This window comes from Helianthus annuus, chromosome 12 (genome assembly GCF_002127325.2).
Source record: "Helianthus annuus cultivar XRQ/B chromosome 12, HanXRQr2.0-SUNRISE, whole genome shotgun sequence".
NCBI lineage: Eukaryota > Viridiplantae > Streptophyta > Magnoliopsida > Asterales > Asteraceae > Helianthus > Helianthus annuus.
In genome coordinates this window covers 100775372-100802419 of record NC_035444.2, presented here as the reverse complement: position 1 = coordinate 100802419, position 27048 = coordinate 100775372, and the positions used below count along the sequence as shown (strand labels likewise).

The 27048-nt window shown below is 36.1% G+C and overlaps 1 protein-coding gene across 1 annotated transcript; it reads right to left on the bottom strand.

The window, feature by feature from the left end:
* Positions 1 to 20829: 20829 nt before the first annotated feature.
* LOC110895611 (laccase-17) lies at positions 20830 to 23233 on the bottom strand. Its single transcript, XM_022142930.2, has 6 exons — positions 23090 to 23233; positions 22867 to 23018; positions 22513 to 22757; positions 22296 to 22424; positions 21249 to 22199; positions 20830 to 21162 (listed from the first exon to the last, which is right to left on the bottom strand). Exons 1-6 carry the CDS (start codon positions 23177 to 23179, stop codon positions 21032 to 21034), a joined length of 1698 nt encoding a protein of 565 aa, XP_021998622.1. The 5' UTR covers positions 23180 to 23233; the 3' UTR covers positions 20830 to 21031.
* Between the last annotated feature and the right edge of the window lie 3815 nt (positions 23234 to 27048).

Sequence of the window (27048 nt, the reverse complement as noted above, 5' to 3'; positions counted from 1 at the left end):
GTCGAGGGGTGGTTCCAGTGTTCAACCTCTTGCATCACAACATTTCCCCAATGTAACCAATGGACATCAACGTTTATGGGTATTTTTCTATATAAATCTTTAAAAACCAATTTACCTTAGTTTTTCTATAAAAATTTTAGCCTGCTAGTGTAAAACTTTATTAATTTTTTTTGTAAAATGATTTTTTGCACTATTATGACTAGAGTTTAATAAATATTTGTTGAAAACTAAAATCTAGGTCGGAGATGAAGTTTTCCTCAAAAGCATTCTAAACTCTACCGAGATTGTAGCAAGAGGAAGAATCCAGAGCTTGGACCCAAATGATCTAGTTGGTGGTACAGAGATTGGACCAGAATGGTGTGAGGTAAACTTTCAAGTACCAATAAAAAAAGATGAAAACTTGGTAAGACCATATGGTTTATTTTCTACAATTCAAGATTGTATTGGCGCATCCATCGCATATGGCCCTATCCACTCATCTCGGTATTGTTGGTGCATTACGTCTATTGACTTCGTCTTGTATCATGTAATAGGATAGGATAGGTTAGAATAACCAGTGCACGAGGTTCGAGAAACGAGAAGTGGTTAAATAGCATGTTGGACCGCTTATATGGACATTGTCCATAAAAGCGATCCACACAACTTCCTGGACCGCTTTTGTGACATGTACGTATAAGGGGTTCCAGATTTCTATAAATAGGTGACTGGTTGATTCATTTGTAACGGTTCGGAATTTGTAACAAAGTGCTGCCGAATTGCTTCCAGGTTGTAAACATTATCAGAATCAATAAAGTGAAGCATTATATTTAGTTTGAGCGTCTAATTCACTGATTCCGCCTTTGAATTGGAAAACGACTCTTCTGATCGACTCATTCAGGGTCAACGACGATCCAACAAGTGGTATCAGAGCTCAGGAAGAAGAGTTCAGCTCAAATTTGATCCATTTCTGTCTTCTACACCTTCTTTTTCGATTTAGACAAGTTTCCACGGTTAAAATCGGACGAATTTTTCACAGGACGTGTATTATTGGACAATAACAAACCCTTGAAACTTTCAGACTAAAACTCGAACTAAAATTGGACAAAACAGCCTTCGAATGTAGGATCGCATTTTCGGACATAGTTTGGACCGCTTTTAGGTACATTTGAAGGTTGAACCGCTCGAACAATCAGTCTGGACCGCTCCAAAAACGTGTTGGAACCGCTAATTTGAACAAGTTAGAACCGCTTATTTGTACATCTTTTAGTCTGGTCCGCTTTTATGAACCGCTCGATCGATTATCGTCTGGACCGCTCATTCGTACTGTATTGAGTTTGGACCGTTCGAACAAACAATATTTGAACCGCTCGAGTGTACATCTCTGGATCGCTCGAACGATCATATCCTGAACCGCTCGAACAGACATTGTGACTCGCTCATGGGACAAATTCTGGATCGCTCGAGTATACATCTTTGGACCGCTTTTATGAACAGTTGTGAACCGCTTATCTGACAGAGTCTGGTCCGCTCATACGACATAGTTTGGGATCGCTTATTCGTCCAACTTGTTTGGTTCGCTTATTTGGTCAACTGTTTTGGTCCGCTTATTTGTCCAATCAGTTTCGCTTATTTGTCAAGTTTGGTTTTGCTCGTTCGATCAATCTGTGTTCGTTCAAGTGTCAAGATTATTTCACAACGTCGAGTGTTAGTGTATTTCAATTTACTTGATACTGTTTGAACTGATTAAATTTGCTTGTTTGCTTTCAGTCATTGATTTTCAGGTATTCAAAGACGTCGAACGATAGAGAAGAGTATGATGCCTGGTGGAGAAGAGACTATGCAAGATGGGAGATTAGAAAGTTGTATGAACCATTTCATGAGGCACAGAGAGCCAAGAGATGGAATGAAGAGTTGGAGTGTTATTTGGATCCACAGGGGAATCCAGTGGTAGATCCGTCAAAAGTTGATTTTGATGCTGTAACCAATGTGTTTCCAAGTGAGCGTGTTTTCAACACAAAAAGGCTTTCTGATAGCAGCTATCTGCCAGATTTGATGAACAAGTTGAAGGAGGTCTTTGAAATGAGTCTACCGAAGGTGGTAGAGATGAAGAAGAGAAAAGAAGAAGAGCTGAAGAAGATGATTGAAGAGGTAAAGACTGTTGCAAAGCTTGCTGGTGAAGAGAATCAAAAAGCTGAGGAAGAACAAAAGTCGAAAGAGATGGAAGAAAAAGTTGAGAAGATACAGGAGACAAAGGCAGCTGATCATGCCGAGGTGTCAATTACTGAGGTAACAAAATCTTCTGAACTACCAGATGTTGATTTAGTTCTAGAAAAGGAAAACAAGTGCAGGAATTGCATTGAAAAGTGCAAAGCCTGTATTGAAAAAGAAGAAATAATCAAAACAAAAGATAATGAAATGAACAAACTTGAAAATGTGTTAAAACTGAAATGTAAAGAAAGGATTGACACAGAGCAAAGTCTAAAATTAAAAGTTGAGAAATTAACACAAAAGTGTCATGATTTTGAAAAAGAAAATAAGGTTTTAAAAGAAAAATGTGATACAAAATGTGTTGATTGCATTGAAAAAGAATCAAGATTTTTAGAGTTACAAAAACAGTATGATTCTTTAAAACGATCAAGTCAGAGAATACAAGAAGCTTATGATACTTTGAAGAGCCAAGTCAAGAGTTTTGATCAACGTTTGTCTGAAACTTTAGTTACTAAAGATTTGTATGAACGTCAGTTTAAAGAAAAGCAAATTGAATTGAACAAACGTGTTGATGAAATTGCAAATCTTAAACAAGTCTTGGCTGAAAAAGAAAAGATTGTTACAAAACTTCAAAGTTATCATGACTCTTCGTACATTCTCGAACGTATTTTCAATATCATACCTGATAACAAAGATACTAATGTTTGTAAAAAGGGTATTGGTTCAGAATATCATCAGGTACCACCACCATTGAGAGACAATTATACTTTTTATGATGAGGAAAAGGTGGCAAAGGGTTTGAACATAGCTGACCAATTACCTGACAGTATCGATGTTACTTACACCAAATCTGATGATGCTGATGATTCAGAGGTGGTGAGTAAGGTGGTTGATAGTGTTTTGAAAGATGAGTCTACAAAAGGTAAGTCTGAATCACAAGATGAAGATGAAGGAAATCTTTATGATGGATATCTGAAAGATACAAAATCTGAGAAAAATTTGAATGATGATTCAAAAGGATTGGTCTATACCATGATTGGATCGGACAAACTATTCTTGGATGTGGTTTTCCCGATTCAGAATGTGATTTCAGAGAAAATTGACAATGTTTTCAAGATGGTTGAAATTGAGAAGTCTGAAATGTCGAAGTTTGCTGGTAAAGGTTTCAAAGGGTCTTATAACAAACCTGGTTTTAAGAAGAAAAACATGAAGTCTGGTTTGGGGTATAGGAAGAAACATAATCGAAACAGAACTGAAAGGTCAAATTTTCAGACAAAAATGAATTTTGTTCAAGGAAAAAGTTTCACTGAAGAAGAAAAACTCAAACTTGGAACACAATCTAATGCAGAGTTTGAGGCCATTAAAAAGAAACAACAACAGCCAAAAGATGTGTCAAAGAAAGTTTGTTTTAAATGTGATCAAATTGGACACGTTGCACGGAAATGTCAAATTCCAAAGTCTGTTGATGTTCAAAAACAGAAATCTGGTAATGAGAAACCAAGGTCAACCAGATTTGATTCGAGACAAACTTGGAGGTACACTACAAACAAGTTTGCATCAAATCAAATTTGGAAACCAAAATCGGACAGGTTCGATTCAAGACAGACCTGGAATTCTCATACATCCAGATCGACTACAACACAGATCTGGAGACCGATAGTTGTTGTGACAGAACCTCGAAAAATCTGGAAACCTAAAAATGTTGTTCAAAAGCAACAGGTTCAGAAAGAAACAAATTTTTATAAAAGAGGTGCTCCAGAAGGTCAAAAATGGTCGGTTAAGAAACGTGTCGATGAGATAAAAACTGAGAATGTTGAAAAGAAATCTGAAAAACAAACACAAATTTGGAAACCAAAAGCTGAAACGAAAGGTTCAACTTCTGAGGTGAAAACGTCTGAGGATTCAGTTTTGGTTGCCTATGATGCAAATTTTCCTCCGCTCAAGGCTGAAAATTTTAAAATTCAGGTTGCTAGAATCAAGGTTACACCTAAGGCTCCTGAGGCCTGGGTGGACACCATGTTTGATTAAGTGGTTGGAATTGCCGGAGCTTCCTGGATCGCGAAGCATGAATCGGCATCTATCTTTATTGATTGAAATTTTTATGACAAATTGTTTGTGTATTTGATAAAGTTTGAATGTGCAGGTGCTAAATGCTGATGAAGATTGTGAGAGTATTGCACAGGAAGAGGTTGAAGATCCCTGGTTTTGGACAGACAGGGAGTTTGTTGGTTGTTTTGTATGAATTTGTGTTGTGTTTGATGATTGGTGTATGTTTGTTGTTTGTTTGTTTGGATTGATGTTTGTGATGTTCGTTTACTTTGAATAAGTGGTGATGGAATATGCCGAAACCCTCACGGCGGAACAAACATGATTACTCACAGGTTGAAGAATGGTTTTCTAACGGTCAAAATCAATGGGTTGTAAATCATGGGGGTACGTTATATTTTCTGCGAAACAGAGCATGAGAAGCAGAAAATGGATGGCGAGACAAAGCTATCAGTATCGGTTTGTCAAATTTCTTTAATGGTTTTGCATTTTAGGGGGAGAAAAATTGTTAGAAAATACAAAAACATTAGAAAATTTGAAAAATACAAAAACATGATAAAATCAAAAATTTGAGTTTTGCGTAAAAAGAGGAAATGATAGTACATCAGTAGACAGTTACAGTATGCTAAAGAAATGTAATGATTAAATAGCATTAAACAGTCTCACTGATGATATGTCGATAGGTTTTTATACATTTAGTAAGCTTTTTCGGGATATAAACCTAAATTCAAAACTTGCTTATTTTGTGGGGAACACTACTTGGATATATAGGTAACCCCTGAAATCTCGTTTGACAGGTCTCGTATTCTGATATACTAGGTGTTTATACTCTATGATGTCTGGGGTATTATTCCGGGACTTCTGCTGAACGGTAGTTCTGACCTAGTCCTTGGCTAATACTTTATTCCAAAATGCTTGAAATATAGCATAAAGCCCTCAGCTGATTAGACAATAAAATTGATAATCAGTTGTTGTAGCTAAAAAGATTCTCTAAAGGGAACACACTGCAAAGTCGAAGCTGATATCTCTCTGCTGAACGGAAGTTCTGACCTGAGATCCCTCAGTTCTCGCATACCCTAATTTATGTACAGACATCATTGTAGTACTCTTACCTGTAAGACTGAATATTGGGATTCTGGATACGGGAGTATATTCAAGAGGTGGGACACATGAATGAGTTTAAGTCTTAAAACATCTAAATAGTATCCTGAATCAGTTGAAATTTGTATGAAAATTTAAATGGATCAGTATATCGACAATCTAAGTGAATTGTTTAATTCTAAGTATGATTTAAAGCTTAACGGTACTTGTGACTAGTCAAAGACTGATATGATCCTCTGATGCATACTCAAAACAAAAATATAATATTGTTTGTATATATTTCTTTACAGCTTTATTTTTTTCAGAAAAACACAAAAAGATTTTGATTTCTGCATTATTTTCGATAAACCGATATCTGAGTTGCTGAGTTTCAAAATCTTAGTATGCTGATTGTGTTTCTGAAAACAAAACGAGTTCATTAATTTGAAACTTGATATATTCAAAAATATGTGTGATATCTTCAAGGTCATTAACTTGAACTTGAATGATAATTTGTGAGGAAATTGGATTCTTTATATTGCCATATCTGATAAGTTTGTTGACAGGGGGAGTGTATTAGAGAACATGTTTCATGAATTTGAAAATATTGTTACTTATGAATGTTTGAGAATTACAGGAAAGATTCAGGTTATTATCCCAAGGAGCTGAGTCTAAGGGGAAGTCTGAAGATAAGTTGTAGGTAAGAAAGAGTTTGTAGCTGGAAAAGCAAGGTGATGATCCCTAAAAGCACGGAAGCTTGACGAGAGGGGGAGCCTGCTGATGATAAAGGTGTAAAGATGATCAGAGTGAAAGATTGAAGGATTCTTATATGGTTGCAATCTGAACAAGTTGGCAAAGATGATCAAGATTGAAGAGGTGGCTTAACAAAGGATGTTCACTGAAGACTTCGTCAATATCCGAGGGGGAGTCTGTTGGTGCATTACGTCTATTGACTTCGTCTTGTATCATGTAATAGGATAGGATAGGTTAGAATAACCAGTGCACGAGGTTCGAGAAACGAGAAGTGGTTAAATAGCATGTTGGACCGCTTATATGGACATTGTCCATAAAAGCGATCCACACAACTTCCTGGACCGCTTTTGTGACATGTACGTATAAGGGGTTCCAGATTTCTATAAATAGGTGACTGGTTGATTCATTTGTAACGGCTCGGAATTTGTAACAAAGTGCTACCGAATTGCTTCCAGGTTGTAAACATTATCAGAATCAATAAAGTGAAGCATTATATTTAGTTTGAGCGTCTAATTCACTGATTCCGCCTTTGAATTGGAAAACGACTCTTCTGATCGACTCATTCAGGGTCAACGACGATCCAACAGGTATGCATTTGTTAAATTTGTGATACAAATAATTTTAATATCATGGAACTTAATGCTTATACATGGATGGTTTATTTGTAGGTAGTCCACGAGGACTGAGGACGCATGATGACTCACGATTTTATGCTTCTTATTTCATTTAATTGCTTTTAATTTCTTTGTTAAATGTTAAGACTTTATGTTAGATAATGTTAGAACTTATTTATGGTTAGTGTTTTTGTCACGCCCCTCAGCCCCGGTTTGACCCGGTCTAGAGCCGCGAGGCAGGAAATCCCGTGGTATAAATTTTAGGCAACAGCGGAAGTCTTTTTAAAAAAGGATCTTTTGATATTAAAACTGCCCGTTTACATGATTTAGGGATATAACCCTATAATTTACAATAATGAAATCTTTATTTCTCAAAACATGTTTCTTTTATTTATTTACATTGAGCCACTTTTCTAAGCTTGTAGTGCTCCACGGCACTTTTCTTTGCTTACAACAGATCACCTGAAACATGTTTGAAAAAGGTTTTTTCAGCGGGGAAATACTGAGTGAATCATTCATTTTGAGAAAAATAACATTTAGATATAAATTACAGCATAAGAGCGATTATAATGGTTCCTATCTTATTGTTATATGGCACCGTGTCACCTCCTGGTGACGGTGGTCATACCACTATTAGGTCTTGTCACCCAATTAGTGATGATTATCACTGTTAGGGCTTATATGCCTAACCTATGTTAGGGCTTATTAGCCTAACCCTGTGAGAAAATTAGTAATGTGCACAATACCCCACTAGCCTTTGATTAAGATAGCCACGACTTAATCCCTGTAATTATAATCTTTGAAAATAATTTGAGGTATTGTAAAACAGTTGATAAAAAGAGAATGACTCACATTGCAGATTTAACGAGCAGAATATATGCCTACTGATTAGCCTTGATTAACCTAATTTTATAACAATGCACACACAAACGGGTTAGTAACTAATACAACAGTTACGACAATTCACGAGATTAAACCCTCACAACGATTTACAAGTGCCATACTTAACAATTCAATGGATTTGCAACGAATGACAGAGTATAGTCCGAGTTCGAACAGCACTCAAACATTCAAGTCGAAATCACGATGAATAACAAAGTATAACTCAATTTGAGCAGCACTAAAACAATCGTTGGATAGTTACAATCGATCGGACGTTGAATCGTAATAGCGATCGAGTTATTACCCTGATTGCGGCAGCGTTTCGAGATTAGTGTGTGTTGTGAACTGTTTCTGCTATTACTTAACGTAAGTTTGGAATTTGATCATCGAACAAATGCCCGAATTCAAGTCCCAACCCCCTCTATATATACTGGAAATTGGAACGGCCCGCGTGTCGCGAAGGGTTCCTTGGTCCCTGTCGCGTGTCGCGGGGCACACCTCTATGGCCTAGGGTAGCCTTGTCGTGGGTATAGGCCTGCTGAGTTGCTGATTTGAAATTTCAGAATTTAGACAACGCGTTTCGAAGGATAATTATCAATTAGGGTTTAACCCCCTTGAGTTTTGGGGGCCCTGATCCTAATTCCGATTGTTTTGAAAATTTTAGGGTTAGTGCAGAATTACTTGGGTTTCTCAATTAGGGTTTCCTTAATAGATAATTAACCTACTAGGTATTAAATTTAGTGAGAGTTGTTACATCCTGCCCACCTTAAGAAAAATCTCGTTCTCGAGATTCAAAATAGATGAGGATATTTCTGCTTCATTTCTGATTCCAGCTCCCAAGTATATTCTGGTCCTCTCTTTGAATTTCATTTGACTTTGACTAGCACTAGTCGCTTGTGTTTGAGAAACTTGACTTTTCTATCTTCTATCTGTAGTGGTTTCTCAACGAATTTCAGCTTTTCATTTACCTCTACCTCTTGAAGAGGTACTACCAGGGATCGTCGGATAAACATTTCTTGAGATTGGGTACATGAAATACATCATGTACTCCAGCTAATTCTTCTGGTAGTTGTAAGCGATAAGCAACTGGTCCTATTCGTTGCATTACTAAAAATGGTCCTATGTATCTTGGACTCAGCTTTCCTTTATTACCGAATCGTACTACTCCTTTCCAAGGAGAGACTTTCAAGAGTACTTTGTCTCCGATTTGAAATTCTAGTGGTTTGCGGCGGTTGTCTGCATAGCTTTTCTGACGATCTCTAGCAGTCTTTAATCTTTCCTTGATTTGAGTTATCTTGTCAGTAGTTTCTTGCACAATTTCTAGACCTGATAATTGACTTTCTCCTATTTCTGCCCAACAGACTAGAGTTCTGCACTTGCGTCCATACAGTACTTCGAACGGAGCAGCTTCGATGCTTGAATGATAACTATTATTATAGGAGAATTCAATTAAGGGTAAGTAGTTATCCCAATTACCACCAAAATCAATTACACATGCTCGGAGCATGTCTTCCAGGGTTTGTATTGTCCTTTCACTCTGTCCGTCTGTTTGAGGATGATATGCAGTACTTAATTTTAGTCGGGTTCCCATTGCTTCTTGGAAACTAGTCCAGAAATGAGAAGTAAAACGACTATCCCTATCCGATACAATGGAGAGTGGAACTCCATGTAAAGATACTACTTCATCTACGTACAACTTGGCTAGCCTTTCCATGCTAAAGTTTCCTTCATTGGTAGAAAATGAGCTGATTTGGTTAATCGATCCACAATTACCCAAATTGCATCATTACCTTTTCTGGTTTTGGGTAACTTAGTAACAAAATCCATTGTTATGAGTTCCCATTTCCATACAAGCATTTCCAACTGTTGTAGTAGTCCTGAAGGTTTCTGGTGTTCGGCCTTAACTTGTGAACAAGTAAGACATTTAGATACATATTCAGCTATATCCTTTTTCATTCTTATCCACCAGAAATTGTTTCTTAAATCTTGGTACATCTTACTGTTTCCTGGATGTACGGTATACCTAGATTTATGAGCTTCTTCTAAAATCTTATTTCTTAATTCTCCCTGCTTAGGTACCCAAGTTCGTTTCTTGTGGAATCTCCAAATTCCACCATTTCCTTGTTCTAGTTTCTTCATATAACCTTTCATTCCTTTAGCATCGTCTTTGATTGTTGTTTCCTGAACTTTCTTCAATTGTTCCATTAAATCTACTTGTAGATTTAATCTAAGAGCTCGGACTCGCTTTTGCTTCTCCTGATGCTTACGACTTAAGGCATCCGCAACTACATTCGCCTTTCCTTCGTGATATTGAATATCACAGTCGTAATCGCTTAGGATTTCCATTCATCTTCTTTGCCTCATGTTTAATTCTTTTTGCCCAAATATGTACCTTAAGCTTTTGTGATCTGTATAAATGGTAAACTTGCTTCCGTACAGATAGTGTCTCCAAATCTTAAGGGCAAAAATTATGGCTCCTAATTCTAAGTCATGAGTTGTATAATTTTCTTCGTGCTTTTTCAACTGCCGGGAGGCATACGCAATTACTTTTTTGCGTTGCATCAACACACATCCGAATCCTAATTTTGAAGCATCACAATATACTTCAAAATCTTCTGTTCCTTCGGGTATGGCTAAAATTGGAGCATTTGTTAATCTGTGCTTTAAAATCTTAAAAGCTTCTTCTTGTCTAGGTCCCCATTCAAACTTAATTACTTTACAGGTTAGCTTAGTCAAAGGTACAACTATTCTAGAGAAATCCTTAATAAATCGTCTGTAGTATCCAGCTAAGCCTAGAAAACTTCTAATTTCCATACCCGTTTGTGGGACCTTCCATTTGGTGATTGCTTCTATCTTAGAAGGATCTACGTGAATACCTTCGTGATTCACCATGTGACCTAAAAATTGCAATTCTTGTAGCCAGAATTCACACTTTGAGAATTTGGCATAAAGCTTTTCTTTTCTTAACAAAGTTAAGAGTGCATGCAGATGCTCACAGTGTTCTTTCTGATTCTTTGAATAAATAAGTATATCGTCGATAAAGACAATTACAAATTTATCCAAGTATGGTTTACAGATTCTGTTCATCATGTCCATGAATGCTGGGCATGACTGTAAACTCATAATGGCCATACCTAGTTCTGAAAGCGGTTTTCGGTATGTCTTCTTCTTGTACTTTCAGCTGATGATATCCGGATCTTAAGTCTATCTTAGAAAAATACCTAGCGCCTTGAAGTTGATCAAAAAGATCATCAATCCTAGGTAATGGGTATTGATTCTTAATTGTAACTTTATTTAGTTCCCTATAATCGATACACATCCTCATCGATCCATCTTTCTTTTTCACAAACAACACTGGTGCTCCCCAAGGGGATGAACTAGGTTGTATATATCCTTTGATTAGTAACATCTAACTGCTTTTTCAATTCTAGCATTTCAGTGGGTGCTAATCGATATGGTGCTTTGGCTATTGGTGTAGTGCCCGGAATTAGATGAATTCTAAATTCTACTTCTCTATCGGGTGGTAATCCAGGTAATTCTTCTGGAAATACATCTGGGTATTCTGAGACTATAGGGATGTCCTGAAGTTCCTTACTTTTAGTGTTAATGATTATAGAAATCATATACATTGTTTCTTGTTTTCTTGAATAACTAGCCAACTTCATTACTGAAATGAATTTCAGTGGCTTTCGAGGTTTATCTCCTATGATTAAAATTACTTCTCCTGTGGGGGTACGCATTTCTACGGAATTCTTATCACACAGGATTCGAGCATGGTTGGCTACTAACCAATCCATTCCTAACACGACATCGAATCCGGCTAATTTCATAGGTAATAGGTTTGCAGAAAACTTATGGCCTAAAAGCTCTATTTTTCCTTCTTGCAAAACTTTATCTAGGTTAATAGAATTCACATCTGCCGTTTCGACCATAAGAATTTGCTTAAGGGTGGTTAAGGGTAACTTAAGAGCTTGACAAAATGAAGTATTAATAAAACTTTGGTTTGCACCAGAGTCAAATAATACTTTGGCGAACACGTCATGAACTAAGAACGTACCGACTATCACATCAGGAATTAGTTCGGCTTCCTGAGTAGTTAATTGAAATGCTCGGGCATTCTTCTTTGTTGTTCCATCAGCTGGTTTGCCTTTGTTGTCCGTGGGTTTAACCAATTTAGGACATTCTGTTTTGAAATGCCCTGCTTCTCCACAGTTAAAGCAGACTATGAATTTCTTTCTCCTACAGTCTTCTTCCTGATGCCCTGGAATTTTGCAAAAATTGCAATATCCTTTGCATTTTCCAAAATGCTTCTTTTTGCAAGAATTGCAAAATGGTCCAGTAGAGGATTGTCCAGTCCCCTTTCTTTTGAAGTTGTTACGATTACCCACACGGAATCCTTGGGTAATCTTTTGATCTTCTTCTCTTGTGCGTACCAGTTCATCGGTTAACGTATTAGTTAATTCCACAGCATCGTCAATAGTACGAGGTCTCGCAGCTTTAACGATGTTACGGATTTCACTAATTAATCCCCAAACGTAACGGGAAATGAGTACCGGTTCTAGCGAAGCCAGTGTTGGTACCACTCTAGCATATTCAAAGAATGTCGAAGTATAACCACAACAATCTACACCCATCATACGATGATATAGGAACTTATTTGTCATTTGTTCCTTTTCATATTCAGGACAATATTTTCTTTCTACAAGAATTTTAAATTCTTCCCATCTCATAGCATAAGCCATCCTTCTTCCTTTCGCTTGCAATACTGTATTCCACCATTCTAACGCCCCTTCTTTGAACAAATTTGAAGCATACATAACCTGATCTTCTTCGGCACACTTACTTATTGCAATTACTGCTTCGGTTTTCTCTAACCAACGCAGTACTGCAGTTGCTCCTTCGTTGCCTGCAAATTCAGCAGGTTTGCAAGCAAGAAATTCTTTGTAAGTGCAACCAGGCGTTGCAGCTTTCATTTTCTTAGGAGGTGGAGCCTGTCGTGGATTATTATCGTCATAATTGTTGCCTCCATTTACACTATGACTAAAATTGTCTTCCTGGGTACGTTTACTAGGAATGATTTGTTGCGGTTCAACAGGTTTCTTAGCAGCAGCCATGATTACTGGAATAACATTGGCTATCCCTTGAGTAATAATATTTTCAATATCTTGTCTAGTCATATATTGGTTTTCCTGATTTTGCTCAGATTGATTCCCTTCATTAACTGGTTCATTACTAGCGTTTTCCATCTGATAATTATTATAGATATAACTATTAGTATCAAATGATTGTAAATAAAACAATTGCAAGTAATCACATAAATCTTTTTCACAACACATATATATATACAGCCAAAATTGTTGATGTTTCGACTTCTATTTTGTTTTATAGATTATATAGGCATCCATACACATTGTTTATCTTACAATGTTTTATTTCCCATTTTATAGAGTTAGATTTTTTACTATTACTATTATGATACAGACATACTTCCCACCCCACTATCCTTTTGGTCAACTGGCAGTTTTAGTAGCGACGCTCCCTCTCGTCGTACTTCTAGGGGATTGGTTCCCCCATTTCCCGGATCCTATTCCCTGTACCTATCAGCTCTTCACCGAACTTACGAAGTTCGGCTAAGTTTTCGTTGCTCATTGGAGGATTGGGGAATGGTTCTGGATCAAACTGTGGGAGGAAGGAATAAGGACTGTTGATCATAATTTGGAATTGCCAGTCATTCGTCCACCATTGTTCCATTTGGCCTAAAGGTCGAGTGTGGATTAGTGGGTCTGGAATAGCTGGTTCCAGATTTACGGGAAGTTGGTTTTCGGCAGGGTAAGGATATAGATTATTGTGGATAGGGCTAATGACATCACAATTTGCCAGTAGACGGTCTATTTCGTCTTGAAATGTGATTTCTTCAGGTTGTCTAGAGCTCTCTCCAATTTCTATTCCTTTTTGTTTAGAATGTTTCCTGATTTCTATCTCTGCTGGCTTAGAATTCTCTCCGGTTTCGATTCCTTTTCCTTTGTCTATAGGGTTTTCTATTTTGGGGAGTTTCCTAGTGGCTGGCTTTCTCCTGCGCACTTTCCTCCATCCTACATATCTTCTTTTCTTTTTAGGTTTTGCTTTTTCCAGCGGTGGAGCTTGGAATTCCAGAGGTTCCTCTATGTCAGCAATATAACCAGTAAAGTCGTGGGAGACTTCAATTGGTACTGGGTAGAGGTTGAGATTCTGAAATGCTTCCGATATCTCACTCATGCTGTGTAGCATATATGCAAAATGCAAAAAAATGCTAAGTTAAAACTTTTGGAACAAAGTTTAACAAATAAACATTGAAGTTTTATTGCATACTAATTTGTACAAGAGACAACAGGAAAGAGAACACACTAGGATTAATTTATTTATTTACGGGGTAGTGATTTTCTACTAACTCAGGCTTATTGTTAGTTTAGAGGTTTGCATTTTCTCCTACGGTAGCTAGCATATACAGATTTACCCATTTTTCATCTAAGTTGTCCTCCCAAGGTGGACTAGTATTAAATTCCTGGATTTCCGGATTAAACCTCACTTTCTTGACTTGGGGTTTCTGGCTTTTCCTAATAATCAAATTTCTTTTCTCTAGGGTAAGAGGATTCTCATATTGTGCTTTACGGACAAAAATTCCTTCTTCCAGGTTTGCTGGGTATTTGGAGGAAGAGGTTCCTTTTTCCGTGGGTGCAGTATCTAGTTTGTGGTAGATGGCAGAAAGCGTTTGTTTATCCATACTGTAACTAAGAATTAACTAATTAGAACACATAATCACAAAATGGCAATTTAAGTATTCCTCAAATAATTTAATAGACTTAAATCAGTAGTAAGCTTATATCAGTGGCTCTGATACAACCTTTTCCTATCACGGCCCTCAGCCCCGGTTTGACCCGGTCCAGAGCTGCGAGGCAGGAAATCCCGTGGTATAAATTTTAGGCAACAGCGGAAGTCTTTTTAATAAAGGATCTTTTGATATTAAAACTGCCCATTTACATGATTTAGGGATATAACCCTATATTTTACAATAATGAAATCTTTATTTCTCAACACATGTTTCTTCTATTTATTTACATTGAGCCACTTTTCTAAGCTTGTAGTGCTCCACGACACTTTTCTTTGCTTACAACAGATCACCTGAAACATGTTTGAAAAAGGTTTTGTCAGCGGGGAAATACTGAGTGAATCATTCATTTTGATAAAAATAACATTTAGTTATAAATTACAGCATAAGAGCGATTACAATGGTTCCTATCTTATTGTTATATGGCACCGTGTCACCTCCTATTGACGGTGGTCATACCACTATTGGGTCCTGTCACCCAATTAGTGATGATTATCACTGTTAGGGCTTATATGCCTAACCTATGTTAGGGCTTATTAGCCTAACCATGTGAGAAAATTAGTAATGTGCACAATACCCCACTAGCCATTGATTAAGATAGCCACGACTTAATCCCTGTAATTATGATCTTTGAAAATAATTTGAGGTATTGTAAAACAGTTGATAAAAAGAGAATGACTCACATTGCAGATTTAATGAGCAGAATATAAGCCTACTGATTAGCCTTGATTAACCTAATTTTATAACAATGCACACACAAACGGGTTAGTAACTAATACAGCAGTTACGACAATTCACGAGATTAAACCCTCACAACGATTTACAAGTGCCATACTTAACAATTCAATGGATTTGCAACGAATAACAGAGTATAGTCCGAGTTCGAACAGCACTCAAACATTCAAGTCGAAATCACGATGAATAACAAAGTATAACTCAATTTGAGCAGCACTAAAACAATCGTTGGATAGTTACAATCGATCGGACGTTGAATCGTAATAGCGACCGAGTTATTACCCTGATTGCGGCAGCGTTTCGAGATTAGTGTGTGTTGTGAACTGTTTCTGCTATTACTTAACGTAAGTTTGGAATTTGATCGTCGAACAAATGCCAGAATTCAAGTCCCAACCCCTTCTATATATACTGGAAATTGGAACCGCCCGCGTGTTGCAAAGGGTTCCTTGGTCCCTGTCGCGTGTCGCGGGGTACACCTCTATGGCCTAGGGTAGCCTTGTCGTGGGTATAGGCCTGCTGAGTTGGTAATTTGAAATTTCAGAATTTAGACAACGAGTTTCGAAGGATAATTATCAATTAGGGTTTAACCCCCTTGAGTTTTAGGGGCCCTGATCCTAATTCCGATTGTTCTGAAAATTTTAGGGTTAGTGCAGAATTACTTGGGTTTCTCAATTTGGGTTTCCTTAATAGGTAATTAACCTACTAAGTATTAAATTTAGTGAGAGTTGTTACAGTTTTTGTTATGAACATGCTTTTTTGAAATATAATGATGTTTTATTTCTTTCATTAGTTGATTTAATACAATAACTATTAGGATGTTATATGTTGATGGTTTGTTTATAAAATTGGTTTTATAATCTCATTTGGGATATTAGGACCATTTTCTTGATATTAAAGTAGCTATAACGTTACATCATAAGGGTCCTATAAATTAATTTTTAAGGACGCTTGTATGTGTATCAAAAGATTAAAAGTAGGTAATCACATATTAGAACATTGTAAAAGTGTCCTAATATGTTCTTTTTAGGACACTATTTAAGTTGTCTATAGACATATTATGCGACCATAAAATTGGTTTCATGATCTTATTTGGTATATTAGGACCCTTTTCTAGGTACTAAATTAGCTATAATGTTACATCGTAAGGGTCCTATCAATTAATTTCTAAGGACGCTTGTATGTGTATCAAAAGATTAAAAGTATGTAAGCACATGTTAGAACATCGTAAAAGCGTCCTAATATGTTTTTATTAGGACACTATTTTGGTTGTTCAAAGACATATTATGCGACCATAAAATTGGTTTCATAATCTTATTTAATCTTATTTGAGATGTTAGGACGCTTTTTTAGTTCTGAGACTTTTTACGACCCCTTTACATGAAACCCTTTTACCATTGGTCCTATTAAATGAAAGGTCCTATAAAATAGCATTTTAGGACGCTTTTGCGTGTACTAAAAACCCAGTTTTCTTGTAGTGTGACTTAGACCAATAGGTTGAGGGTAACGTTGCCTGGAAGGGGGCCTACTACTATAACTTAAAGATAATCTCTTAAAATGCCCAAAGTGCAGAAATTATTAAAAGGATACATAAAAGAGGAGTTGGAACCAAGTGATTCCTTCTTGTCTATTTGTTTTTCCTTATATTTTTTTAGTTTATCTTTTTATAGCTTTAAAACCTTTTCATCAAAGTTTGGTTGGATTAGACGTTAACGATAAGCCGCTATTAAAAGCTCTTGTGTCCTTGGACGACCTCGGTATCTTGCCATCACTATACTACGTCCGCGATGGGTGCACTTGCCCTAACGCGTGTGTAGAGTGATAGTAGAATATCGTGTTTTATAAATTTAAAACTTGAATCGGCGAGTAAAAAGAGCTAAAATATATAAAAAAAAATATATACACACGCACGCACGTCAATACAGGAAGCTATGACATTGATATCCCGTTGATATTCTCGGGTTTGTTTAAGGTGTTTAACATCATTTACAAGTTTCATGGACATTGCAAAAGCTGAATTTTGTGTCGTGGACACTTATAGTTGTTATATTATATTGCGGATCAGACAATTTAATAGTTTAGGTGTTTTCCGGAAAGTTAACGTAGTATTACAATTTGTTCCCCCAAATAGGGTTTTTATTCATTTATTTGTGTATCATTCGTTAGTTATTCCAGATAGTTTTCAGAACTTGCTGTCATGAATAGTTTGTTCAAGTGAATAGTGTTTTCAGCATTTTCGCCAACCTATTAGGACATAGTTAATCGTTTTCTCGCGACACGACGAATGTAGCAATGCCAATTTTCAAGTTTCATTATGTCCTAATATTGCTAGACTTGTATGACCTAATCATACACAAGTTAAGTCATAAATGAACACGATTAAACGTATAAATAGTTGTTAAGTTGTACGGAATTACCATTAATTTTGGGTTGTCACAATTATCATACGACCCGTACCGTTATAAGTCAGAGGGTTAGATGTCCACATATAAGATGACAAAACCTAAAGGATATACAAATTCACCACTCTAACTAGCACGTATTCCAGAGTATACCACGAGGATACATAATTGATCAGTCAACTAATTGGATGCTTATACGCGTAGGTGACGGTTCACCTAAACCTAACTTGGCAAAAATTGAATAATACATCAAATTTTTACTTGCTCCAAGATCAGCTAGTGCATTATTTGAAAATAGATTACCAATTTGACACGGGAGCTAGCTTAAAACTTCCAGGTCAGAGAGTTTCCCATGTAATTTCTTCTAATGTATTGTAGAACATTCCTCACTCTAGTTAACATTGGCACTTCATCAAGTTTCTTCTTGTTTACGAGTAACGTTTTTAGATTATTAGCATTATTAGGCATTTGTATGTGTTGATATATATGTCTAGTGCCTACATCTAAGTCTTGTGTCTGTTTAGATTATAGGGGAGTGTAACAGTTTAGTTTGTGTGTGAGTTGATATTGTAAAGTACTCATACGCACACAGGAATCTTGTGTGCGTAGGAGTCATCCTGCGCATGAGTCATGTGCTACATATAGTCTTGTGTTACCTATATATAGGAGGTAAAGGGCACAAGACTTCATAACTTGTTTTTGGACTTGGAGAGCTTTTTTTCAAAATTTGCATGTCCTACTGTTATGTTGCCAAAATGCATGCAAAGTAGATATATTATGAAATTTCATGTGTTCTTAGACTTTGAAATGGATTCCGCAATTTTCAGTGTTACATAGATATCATTTCTCTTGTTGAGATTTGGTTAGAATCTATGTTTGGTCAAGAATTTTAAAATTATTGAATTTGTGTAACAATCTAATAAAAAAGCAAAAAGCGTAAAATTGAATTGTGCTATAACATTTCACACAAGCATAAAAAGTTGTAGTCGATTGAATTTGTAAGTTTTATTTTTTTTTAAATTTTTATATAGGTATTACTATCAATATAACCTACAAATATGTACAAAATAATCATTATATAGTATATACAAAAGTTAGAACAAATCTAATATAAGAGATAACAAAAAGCGTAATGCATATAAAATAAACATGTTCGTGTACACATTAGCTTTCTACTTGTTTTGAGAGTACGCAATCATGTCGATTATCATATTTTGTTTAATTTCTTCTGTCGGATATATGTATCGATTTTATGTTGGAATGTGGGATATCCAAAGAAAAGCTTAACCGGAACATGATCATTATACACATTAAACCAAAGTGATAATGAATAGTAACTCTAATTTTTTAAGTATTTGTTTTTTAAATTTTAATAGTATTTTAATTATTATTTAATTTTATTTGAACTTAAAATAACTCATTTTTAAGTATTTGATTTTAAAATTTTAATAGTTTTTTAGTTACTTTGATTCTAACTTAAAAAATGATGAATACTAAATCTAGTTTTTTAAGTATTTTCTTTTTTAAATTTTAATAGTAATTTAATTATTATTTAATTTTATTTGAACTTAAAATAACTCATTTTTTAAGTATTTGATTTTAAAATTTTAACAGGTTTTTAATTACTTTGATTCTAACTAAAAAAAACTAATTTCACATCTATGTTTAATTCTTTAACATTCAACGCTACGTTACAGCAAGCATTGGATCAGTATCGATTTAGTTATTACACTACCGGTACCATATATGCACTTGGCAGAGTTGTATAGATGAAAAAATTTGGAAACCAAAAACCATAAAAATGAATACTAGTATTGCTACCTATGCTTTTTTTTTATATATAAGTACTAACTCCTTAGGAATAGTACCATTCACAAATAAGTAGTGTTTTTTTTAGTTTTCAAATGATTGTTCAATATTGAATACATACTAAACCAATTTTTATTACCATTACTTAAATATAATCAAGTTATATATTTTTGCGCAATTATAAATAAGTTATATATATAATTGTTTTTTTCTTATCCTGACGAATCAAACAATACTGTACGAACAACATAGGTTACGAGTATTCCTTTTTATGCCTTTTCTATGTTCCTACCGGTGTGGTGATTAACCGATTCGATTTCGACCGAATAACATCGATTTTGGTAAAATCGTCGACGATTGCTACTATTCATACCGGTATAAGTTTAGTCGAAGATGGAGTTGTATTCACCCATATGTTGGTTTTTGTTTCTTTCATTGTGATATCGAGTGCTCGTATCGTACCAGTTTCATAATGAACAGAATCGATATCCAGCAAATGTTAACCCGTCGCAAAGCGTGGGGAAATCCACTATATTTTAAGTATTTGCTTTTTCATAATATTTATTTATTATTGTTTGATTGTTTAGTAATAAATAATAACTAATAATATTGAGGTATTTGTTTTTATTTTTTATTAGTAGTATTTTATTTAGTAGTCAATTCGGCATTGGTTTGGTTCATTACAGTATCGGTACTATTCATGCACTCGGTATACAAGTCAATACATGTTTTACATCGATCAAAACGATAAAAACAAACACCGGTACCGACACTTATGTTGTTCGAACGGTATCGATCAATTCAAATTGTCAAGGTACTGGTACCGATATTTATCCTCATAGACATCGGTACAGATGTTAATTTTTCGACACAAATTGAAACCGAAACCATAAAATGAATACATGTATCGGTACAGATGTTGTTTGGTACGGTACGCAAGCAATGCGATGTCAGTTTATCTAAAGATAAGTCACTAAAAAATAAATATCGGTACCGAACCGATGTCCGTTCGGTTCACAACAATAGCGGCACGATATCTGTTATAAAACAAAAAATAATAAAAAAAAAAAAAACACATACATGTACTAATGTTGCTTAGATCTGTATGATATGGTAGTGATACGATCTTAGCTTATTGAAAGCAAATAAAAATAAATAACGGTACCGAACAACTCAGTCTTTGTTGCTTTGGTTTGGTACGATAGCGTCACGGTAGCCGTTTTCAGTAAAGTTTACATGGCAATGTTAAAAAAATAAGCATAGAACGCACGCCAACTAAACTGATATCAACTGAAAAACATGGATAACGATATTCATTTTTACTGTTTTCAATCGATATAATGTTTTCTCTTTCAATTACTACAGCGAGTGTCGATAGCGTAACGGACCGAACAGATACCGATCGAATCCCGCCGCAAAGCGCTGGGGAATTATCACTAGTTAAAATTAGCATACCATCTCCATAAACGAAAATATTTTGTTAAGAATGTTTCCCAAGACCTATATAATTACAATCAACAAGTGAAAATTTGGATGATATATCAAATGAACAGCCTTCAACTCTCGTAGCTAGGCAACTCTTAAGGAAGTAATTTCAGTACTTAAAAATATGCAATCCGGTGAAACTGTATGTTAAAAAGGTTGAACAGAAGCAGCCAAAATTAGCATTTTGGAAGATCCACTGGTGGAGGTAAGAGCTTTTGGTTTGGAAGTTTTCCATCCAAGACAAGCCAAGCCATCTTCAAACCCCAACTTGTATGAACTTCCAAATGGCAGTGCATGAACCATACCCCTGCTCAACACGTAAATTATCATTCACGAGAACTTGGGATATATTTGTAGGTAAGAAACAGGTCTGCATTATTCATAGAAACAAACCTGGGTTATCTGCAAGAAACCGTATAGCAACCCACCCGCCAGAAGGGACACCAACCGTGTTCCTTTCAATAGGGTCCACAAGATTGAAGTTCTTAGGGTCCTTGTTAGGATCATAGTTTCCAAACCCTTGACCAACAACAAAGAAATTGAAGCCATGGAGATGAAGAGGGTGGCTTTCAACGCCAAGAATGCTAGTATCTTGCAAGACCAACTCGACACTAGTATTAAATGGAAGAACCATAAGTTTTGTACCATTGCTCACAAAGGTATTATTTGGAGGAGTCCCGGTATAGTTAAACCAATGAAATGGGGTGATAGGGAAATAAGGACTATAAACACCCTCTGATTGCCCAGAATAATGGGACTGGAGAAGGGCAACACTTGGCTGTACAAAGGACACATTGTTAATAGACGCAGCGAACCTGGTTCCATTTGGGCCTTGGCAAGTTTTATTTTTTTCACAAGGACTGGTACCAAGTCCTACAGTGAAAAAAAGATGTCTGTCAATCTTCTGTGGAACATTAGCTGGAAACTGAGCACTCGCCAAGCTTCGAAGCCTATTTGAAAATTGCGTCACGAATGACGTGTCATTTAAAGGTGGTAATGCTGGTTTAAAGAGTGGCAGATTTTTCATGGGAATGGACGACTCATATTCAAGAATACCAGCAACAGTGGAATTGTCAAAGGTTCCTTGTCCTGTTACATATGGTCTTGCAGACATAACAAAGTTGGCACCAGGAAATTTCAGTTTGGTCTTAAGGAGGACATTGGTGGTTTGACCAGGAGCTAGTATAAGTGTCTCAGTGTCGAAAGGTTTTGTGTAAATGGCATCAGCTTCAACAACTGTGAGGGTGTGGTTTGCTATGCTAAAAAAGAGTTCATCGTTGAGTGCTGCATTGATGAGTCGAAGTAGGTATGTCTTCGCGTGCTTAACCTTCAGTTTGAGCGTATCTGCCAATTTTGATTACGAAAGTCTATGGTGATATCTGTATATAAGTATGCATATATATAGAGTTGAAACACACGCGTACCAAATGCTACAAGTACCTTTAGCAGAACAGTTATAGAAAGGACCAGGAAGCCCATTGAAGGTATAGGCGTCAGAAACGTTTGGACCTCCACCAGTTTGTGTTGCTTGGGCAATTATGGCTTCTGGATCCGTATTAAACCATTCTCCTACAGACATCATTTTCTATCTCATGCTAGGCAACATTATTATAAAATACCATATACAATTTAAAAAGTTGACATGATAATTTGTTACCAAAGATGATGGGAACTTCTTTATAGGGCTTTGTAAAAGGGCATGGGACACTAAGCTTTGGAAGAATGATAAGAGGGCCATAGAGACTCGCTCGTAGCCATGATATATGTGCGTGCCAAAACAAAGTTCCTCTTTGTCCGATGACCGTATAGTTATACACATAACTCTGTCCCGTTTGTATGGGGCATTGCGTTACGTAAGCTGGCCCATCTGCCCAACCACTCCGTAGCTGACGGATACCATGCCTGAGAAACATACACCGAACAATATAATATATATCGCAATTACGTACATGATAAATAGGATCTAATATTTTACTGTTAGAATTACAAAATATGTTTATCTATCCAGTACCAATGGATTGTAATATTATTGGAGACGTTATTGGTAACTTTGATAAGCAAGCGGTCACCCTCCCGAGCTACGATGCGTGGACCTGGAAATTTCCCATTCACCGTCACCATGCTCCTCGTGTGGCAAAGCCTTGTCACATTTTGCAGTTGGATCTGCGCGCAGAAATGTGTGTTATGTTGCCTTACGTATACAATAAAGAAACTAGCATGTTAGATATATATACATTAAACTCATAGTGCCTGGTAGTGCCAGCAACAGAATACACCGAAACAAGTAAGGTTATCGCAACCAATGTTCTCACAAAACCGACCATCCCTCTCGTTCAAGAAGCTGCAGAAATTAATCTTTAATTTGTTAAAATCTGCATATGATCCAACCGTTGAAAGCTGAATATATATATAGGGTGGGTTGGTTGGCTTGGAGAATAAATTACAAATTCTAGGATTGACCACCTAATCTATTGTTGTTGGCATGCAACTTTAGAGTGCCAAGAAAGAGAGGATTTCCACCCTGTTCATTCAAAATCTTTCCTTTGTCGTAAGGACTTAGTAGTTCAGTATTATTATCTATTTATTATTATCCTTATTATTTCCCATTTGTAAACCAAACTATACAAGTTTCTTATATTCAATATAAGAAAATACCATGAATGCTTAATTAATTAAACTATTGATGTCACGTTTTAAGAAATGACCTAATTTTGGAAGACTATTACTAATGAGGGTTGCATGGGACAAGTCTTATACAAGGAATTTGACATGCATGTGGTTATTTCTTATTGTTATTGCAAGTTTTTGACCTACGTGCTGTTTTCACCAAAACAAGAGTTCCAAACATAAATTAGTTATGTCAATTGGTTAATTATAAAGACTTAAAACTATTCTGAAAATATAGTTTTAGTCTTCATCAGGGGCGGATCTAGTTAATGAAGTGCGGGTTCACGCGAACCCACTCAGTTTCGAATTCTTAGTAGATAGGTATATAAAAAATATGGGTTGAACCCATAAATAAAATGTGGTATGAACCCATTCACAAAAATGAAAATGGCTCCATGGTTAAGCTTTCACTCTATTCAACAACAGATATCTAGTTTGATCATATCCTTGAAACATGTTATTCTAAGTATTTTTTCTTAAGTTTCCTTGCTTCTTTGAAACCCAAATTAGGGTTTTATATGCCATCGACTAATTTGTTCCCAAATTGCTCCAATTTCTTTTTTTTTTTTTTTTTTGTGAGTGTTCCCAAATTGCTCCAATTTCTATTTTTTTTTTTTTTGTGAGGTAAACTTCCAAATTCTTTACTTATCTTTGTCCTTTGATTCTATTATATGATGAATATATTTTTAATTTGTTGAAACTTGAATCGATATTATGTATTATGTAAAAATGTGTAACTGATTAGAAATGTAAAATTGAATTCGATGGCGAAAATGTAAAAGTTAATGATTTATTGAAACTTGAATAGTTCATAGTTTGAATCTTATATTTATGTTTTGTGCAGGATTATATTCTAGTAATCATTCAATTTATTCGTGACTCCGATTACAAATCCTTTTCTTTGGCAAATCTTTTTGTTTATATGCTTAATTACTCATTCTGGTCTGTATATGTTAGTCAAAGTACTCTTCGAGGAAAATGTAAGCTATCTTGAATGATTCCATAGCTTTAAGTTACAATCAATACATATAAAAACAATGAAATGTGAGCATCAATAAGAAATAAATATATTTATATATGGATGGAGTGTGATGTGTAAAACGATATTGATTTTAGTTCTTTCTTGTAAATGTAAAGCATTAGTAGGTAGTTTTTTTTTAAGTTCTATATATATAGTATTTTTATTATATGATAAACCACCTGACCCGAACTGTTATACCGACCCGATTTTTTTTTATATTTTGTTCTATGAAATTGGATCATCTAAAAAAAGTGAATCCACTAGAAAAAATCCTGGATCCGCCACTGGTCTTCATCAGAACGTATGTTTTTATGTTTCATCCGAAAGTTCAACTTAATTCATCCAAAGTTTCAAGTCAAGCATCAGATGATTCAAGTTATCACTATACGGACATACTTCATCAGGTTTTGGTTGGTTTCTCAACTTGGAGTTTCCAACTTGTGTGGGCCTTTTGTCTTGGTCATCCAACGTATGTGTTTCGGATGAGAGTTTTATGTTTTGTGTGAGAGTTTGAGTTTAAAAACAAGTTACTTTGGTGTAGTTGGTTAGTTTATTATCATGTCATTGTTTCACGTGTATATATAGTATAGATATGTTCCTTGTAATCTTATTTCAATTAAAGTGATAATCAGAGAAATTACCCTAAACCTTGTTCAAAGTTGTCATGTGCGAAACATATGTTTGGATGATGAAGACTAACAAAAAGAAAGTCTAAATGATTAATTGTTACCTGATGGGTTTCACACACAGTGAAATTCTATTAAATTGATAAGTGGTAGAGATTAATTTAATCGTTCGAATAGAAAACACAGTTGGGTTGGGTATTATAAACATGTTGAATGAGTTAGACATGTTAAAATAAGAGGTAGAAACCAAAAGATGTTGGTTTAAATTTCACTTTAATAAGGCCTTATAAAGGGATCGTAATATGCCTGCTTGTCAAATGAAACTAGCAATGCAATTTACATTTTGGCTTAGGATTGTTCATGATTTTATCTTTGCCAGTAACTGTTCACGAGAAGTAAAAAAGCCTTAAGCATAAATGAATCAGCGTTTTCAAGCAGCTTCCAAAATATGTTCCCTTTTCGTATGTTACCTTTTTTGCATTCTTAATAAACATACTTGCGCATAAAATAATATGTTCCCTTTTTGTTTTGTTATTCAAAGTGGTTGCGGAGAAGCTTGTTGTCGTCTACCTTCTATCTTGTTATAATTTTTTATTGACAAAAGATAACGTACATCATATGGAAACAACCATAACATACATCATATGGATGAAAGGTTTATACACCATCACAAAATAAATACAAAACAATGCCAAATACAAACCATAGTCGCATACCCATCCAAATTGGACATAAATACATCATAAATAAAAAAGATAAAGTGTCTACCAACAATCGAAAATATACAACCACAAACAAGAAAACATAAACATCTATGTTAGTGGATGATGCATATGAGGCATAGGGAGAAACTCTGTCTATGAAACCTCATATATCCTCTGTATCGAACCATCACCCAGATCACTCCTTGCTCCATCCTCTCCCTAAATCCTAATAAACCATTACCAGCACCATGTCTCTCATCACCAACCTCCTCAACCAAACCAAACCAATGACACGAGTAACAGCAACACCCCACGAGTTCTTCTACCCCTACGACGGCCTCTGCCCCTTGGTACAAGTGGCAGAGCAATGGACCAATGAGCGTCCAACAGGTTGTATCCGATCGTTCTCCACGATTAGCAATCGTACAGGAGACAAAAAGGTACATAAGGACGCATATGTGGCACCAATCAGTGAGTGCCGACATATGCTCCATGATCTCCACTTAGCCACTGATGACAGACGAGACAACAAGGACAACGGTCAGACCACATGGATTCATTCAACGTGGGCCAACTCCCTCCTCGTCCAGAAGCACTAACGGTCGTAGCAGAGGGGACAAAACAGATATTCCTTGTTGTCGATTCCTGGCCCAAGGCCCACCAGCCCATCTCCCTCCACACCACTCCGGCTATAAATAGCATCCTTCACCTCCATGTTTAATCATCCGGTTCCTTGCTTTCTCACTCTTAATCACACACTTTTTTCCTCAAAGCATATACTTATTCTCACGCCGGAGAGTGGTTACAAGGAGAACCCCCTATTCCCCTCCTCATAACGAGCATAATGGGTTGTTTAGTGTTTTGCAGGATCTTAATCACCACAGCTTGGAGAAGACCAAGAAGATTAACCTTATTTGTCGAGGCACATACCACGAACTAATCACCCGATTAGTTTGGTGTTTCTTCATTGGCGCCCACCGAGGTTTACAATCATTTTCATCTTCTTTTTCTAAGCTATTATGTTCTCTCGATCAATGGCTGATCAGGGAATCCCTTTTCCACCTTTCGGGGCACGCTCTTAGCTAGGCACCGTGGAGGACATCTCGCACGTCCATAACCTACCTACTGACGAGTTCACCGAGGGGGAAGCTACAAACGTTGGGGTCATCCGCGCA

What these genes read in the sequence shown, in the direction of transcription:
- LOC110895611 (XM_022142930.2), bottom strand. Translation starts at nt 23,179, where the DNA reads ATGGTCGGTTTTGTGAGAACATTGGTTGCGATAACCTTACTTGTTTCG. An exon ending in AGAAGTTCCCATCATCTTTG is followed by an intron (nt 22,425 to 22,512) that starts GTAACAAATTAT and finishes TGATGTCTGTAG; the next exon opens with GAGAATGGTTTAATACGGAT. An exon ending in GTTTCTTGCAGATAACCCAG is followed by an intron (nt 21,163 to 21,248) that starts GTTTGTTTCTAT and finishes CGTGTTGAGCAG; the next exon opens with GGGTATGGTTCATGCACTGC.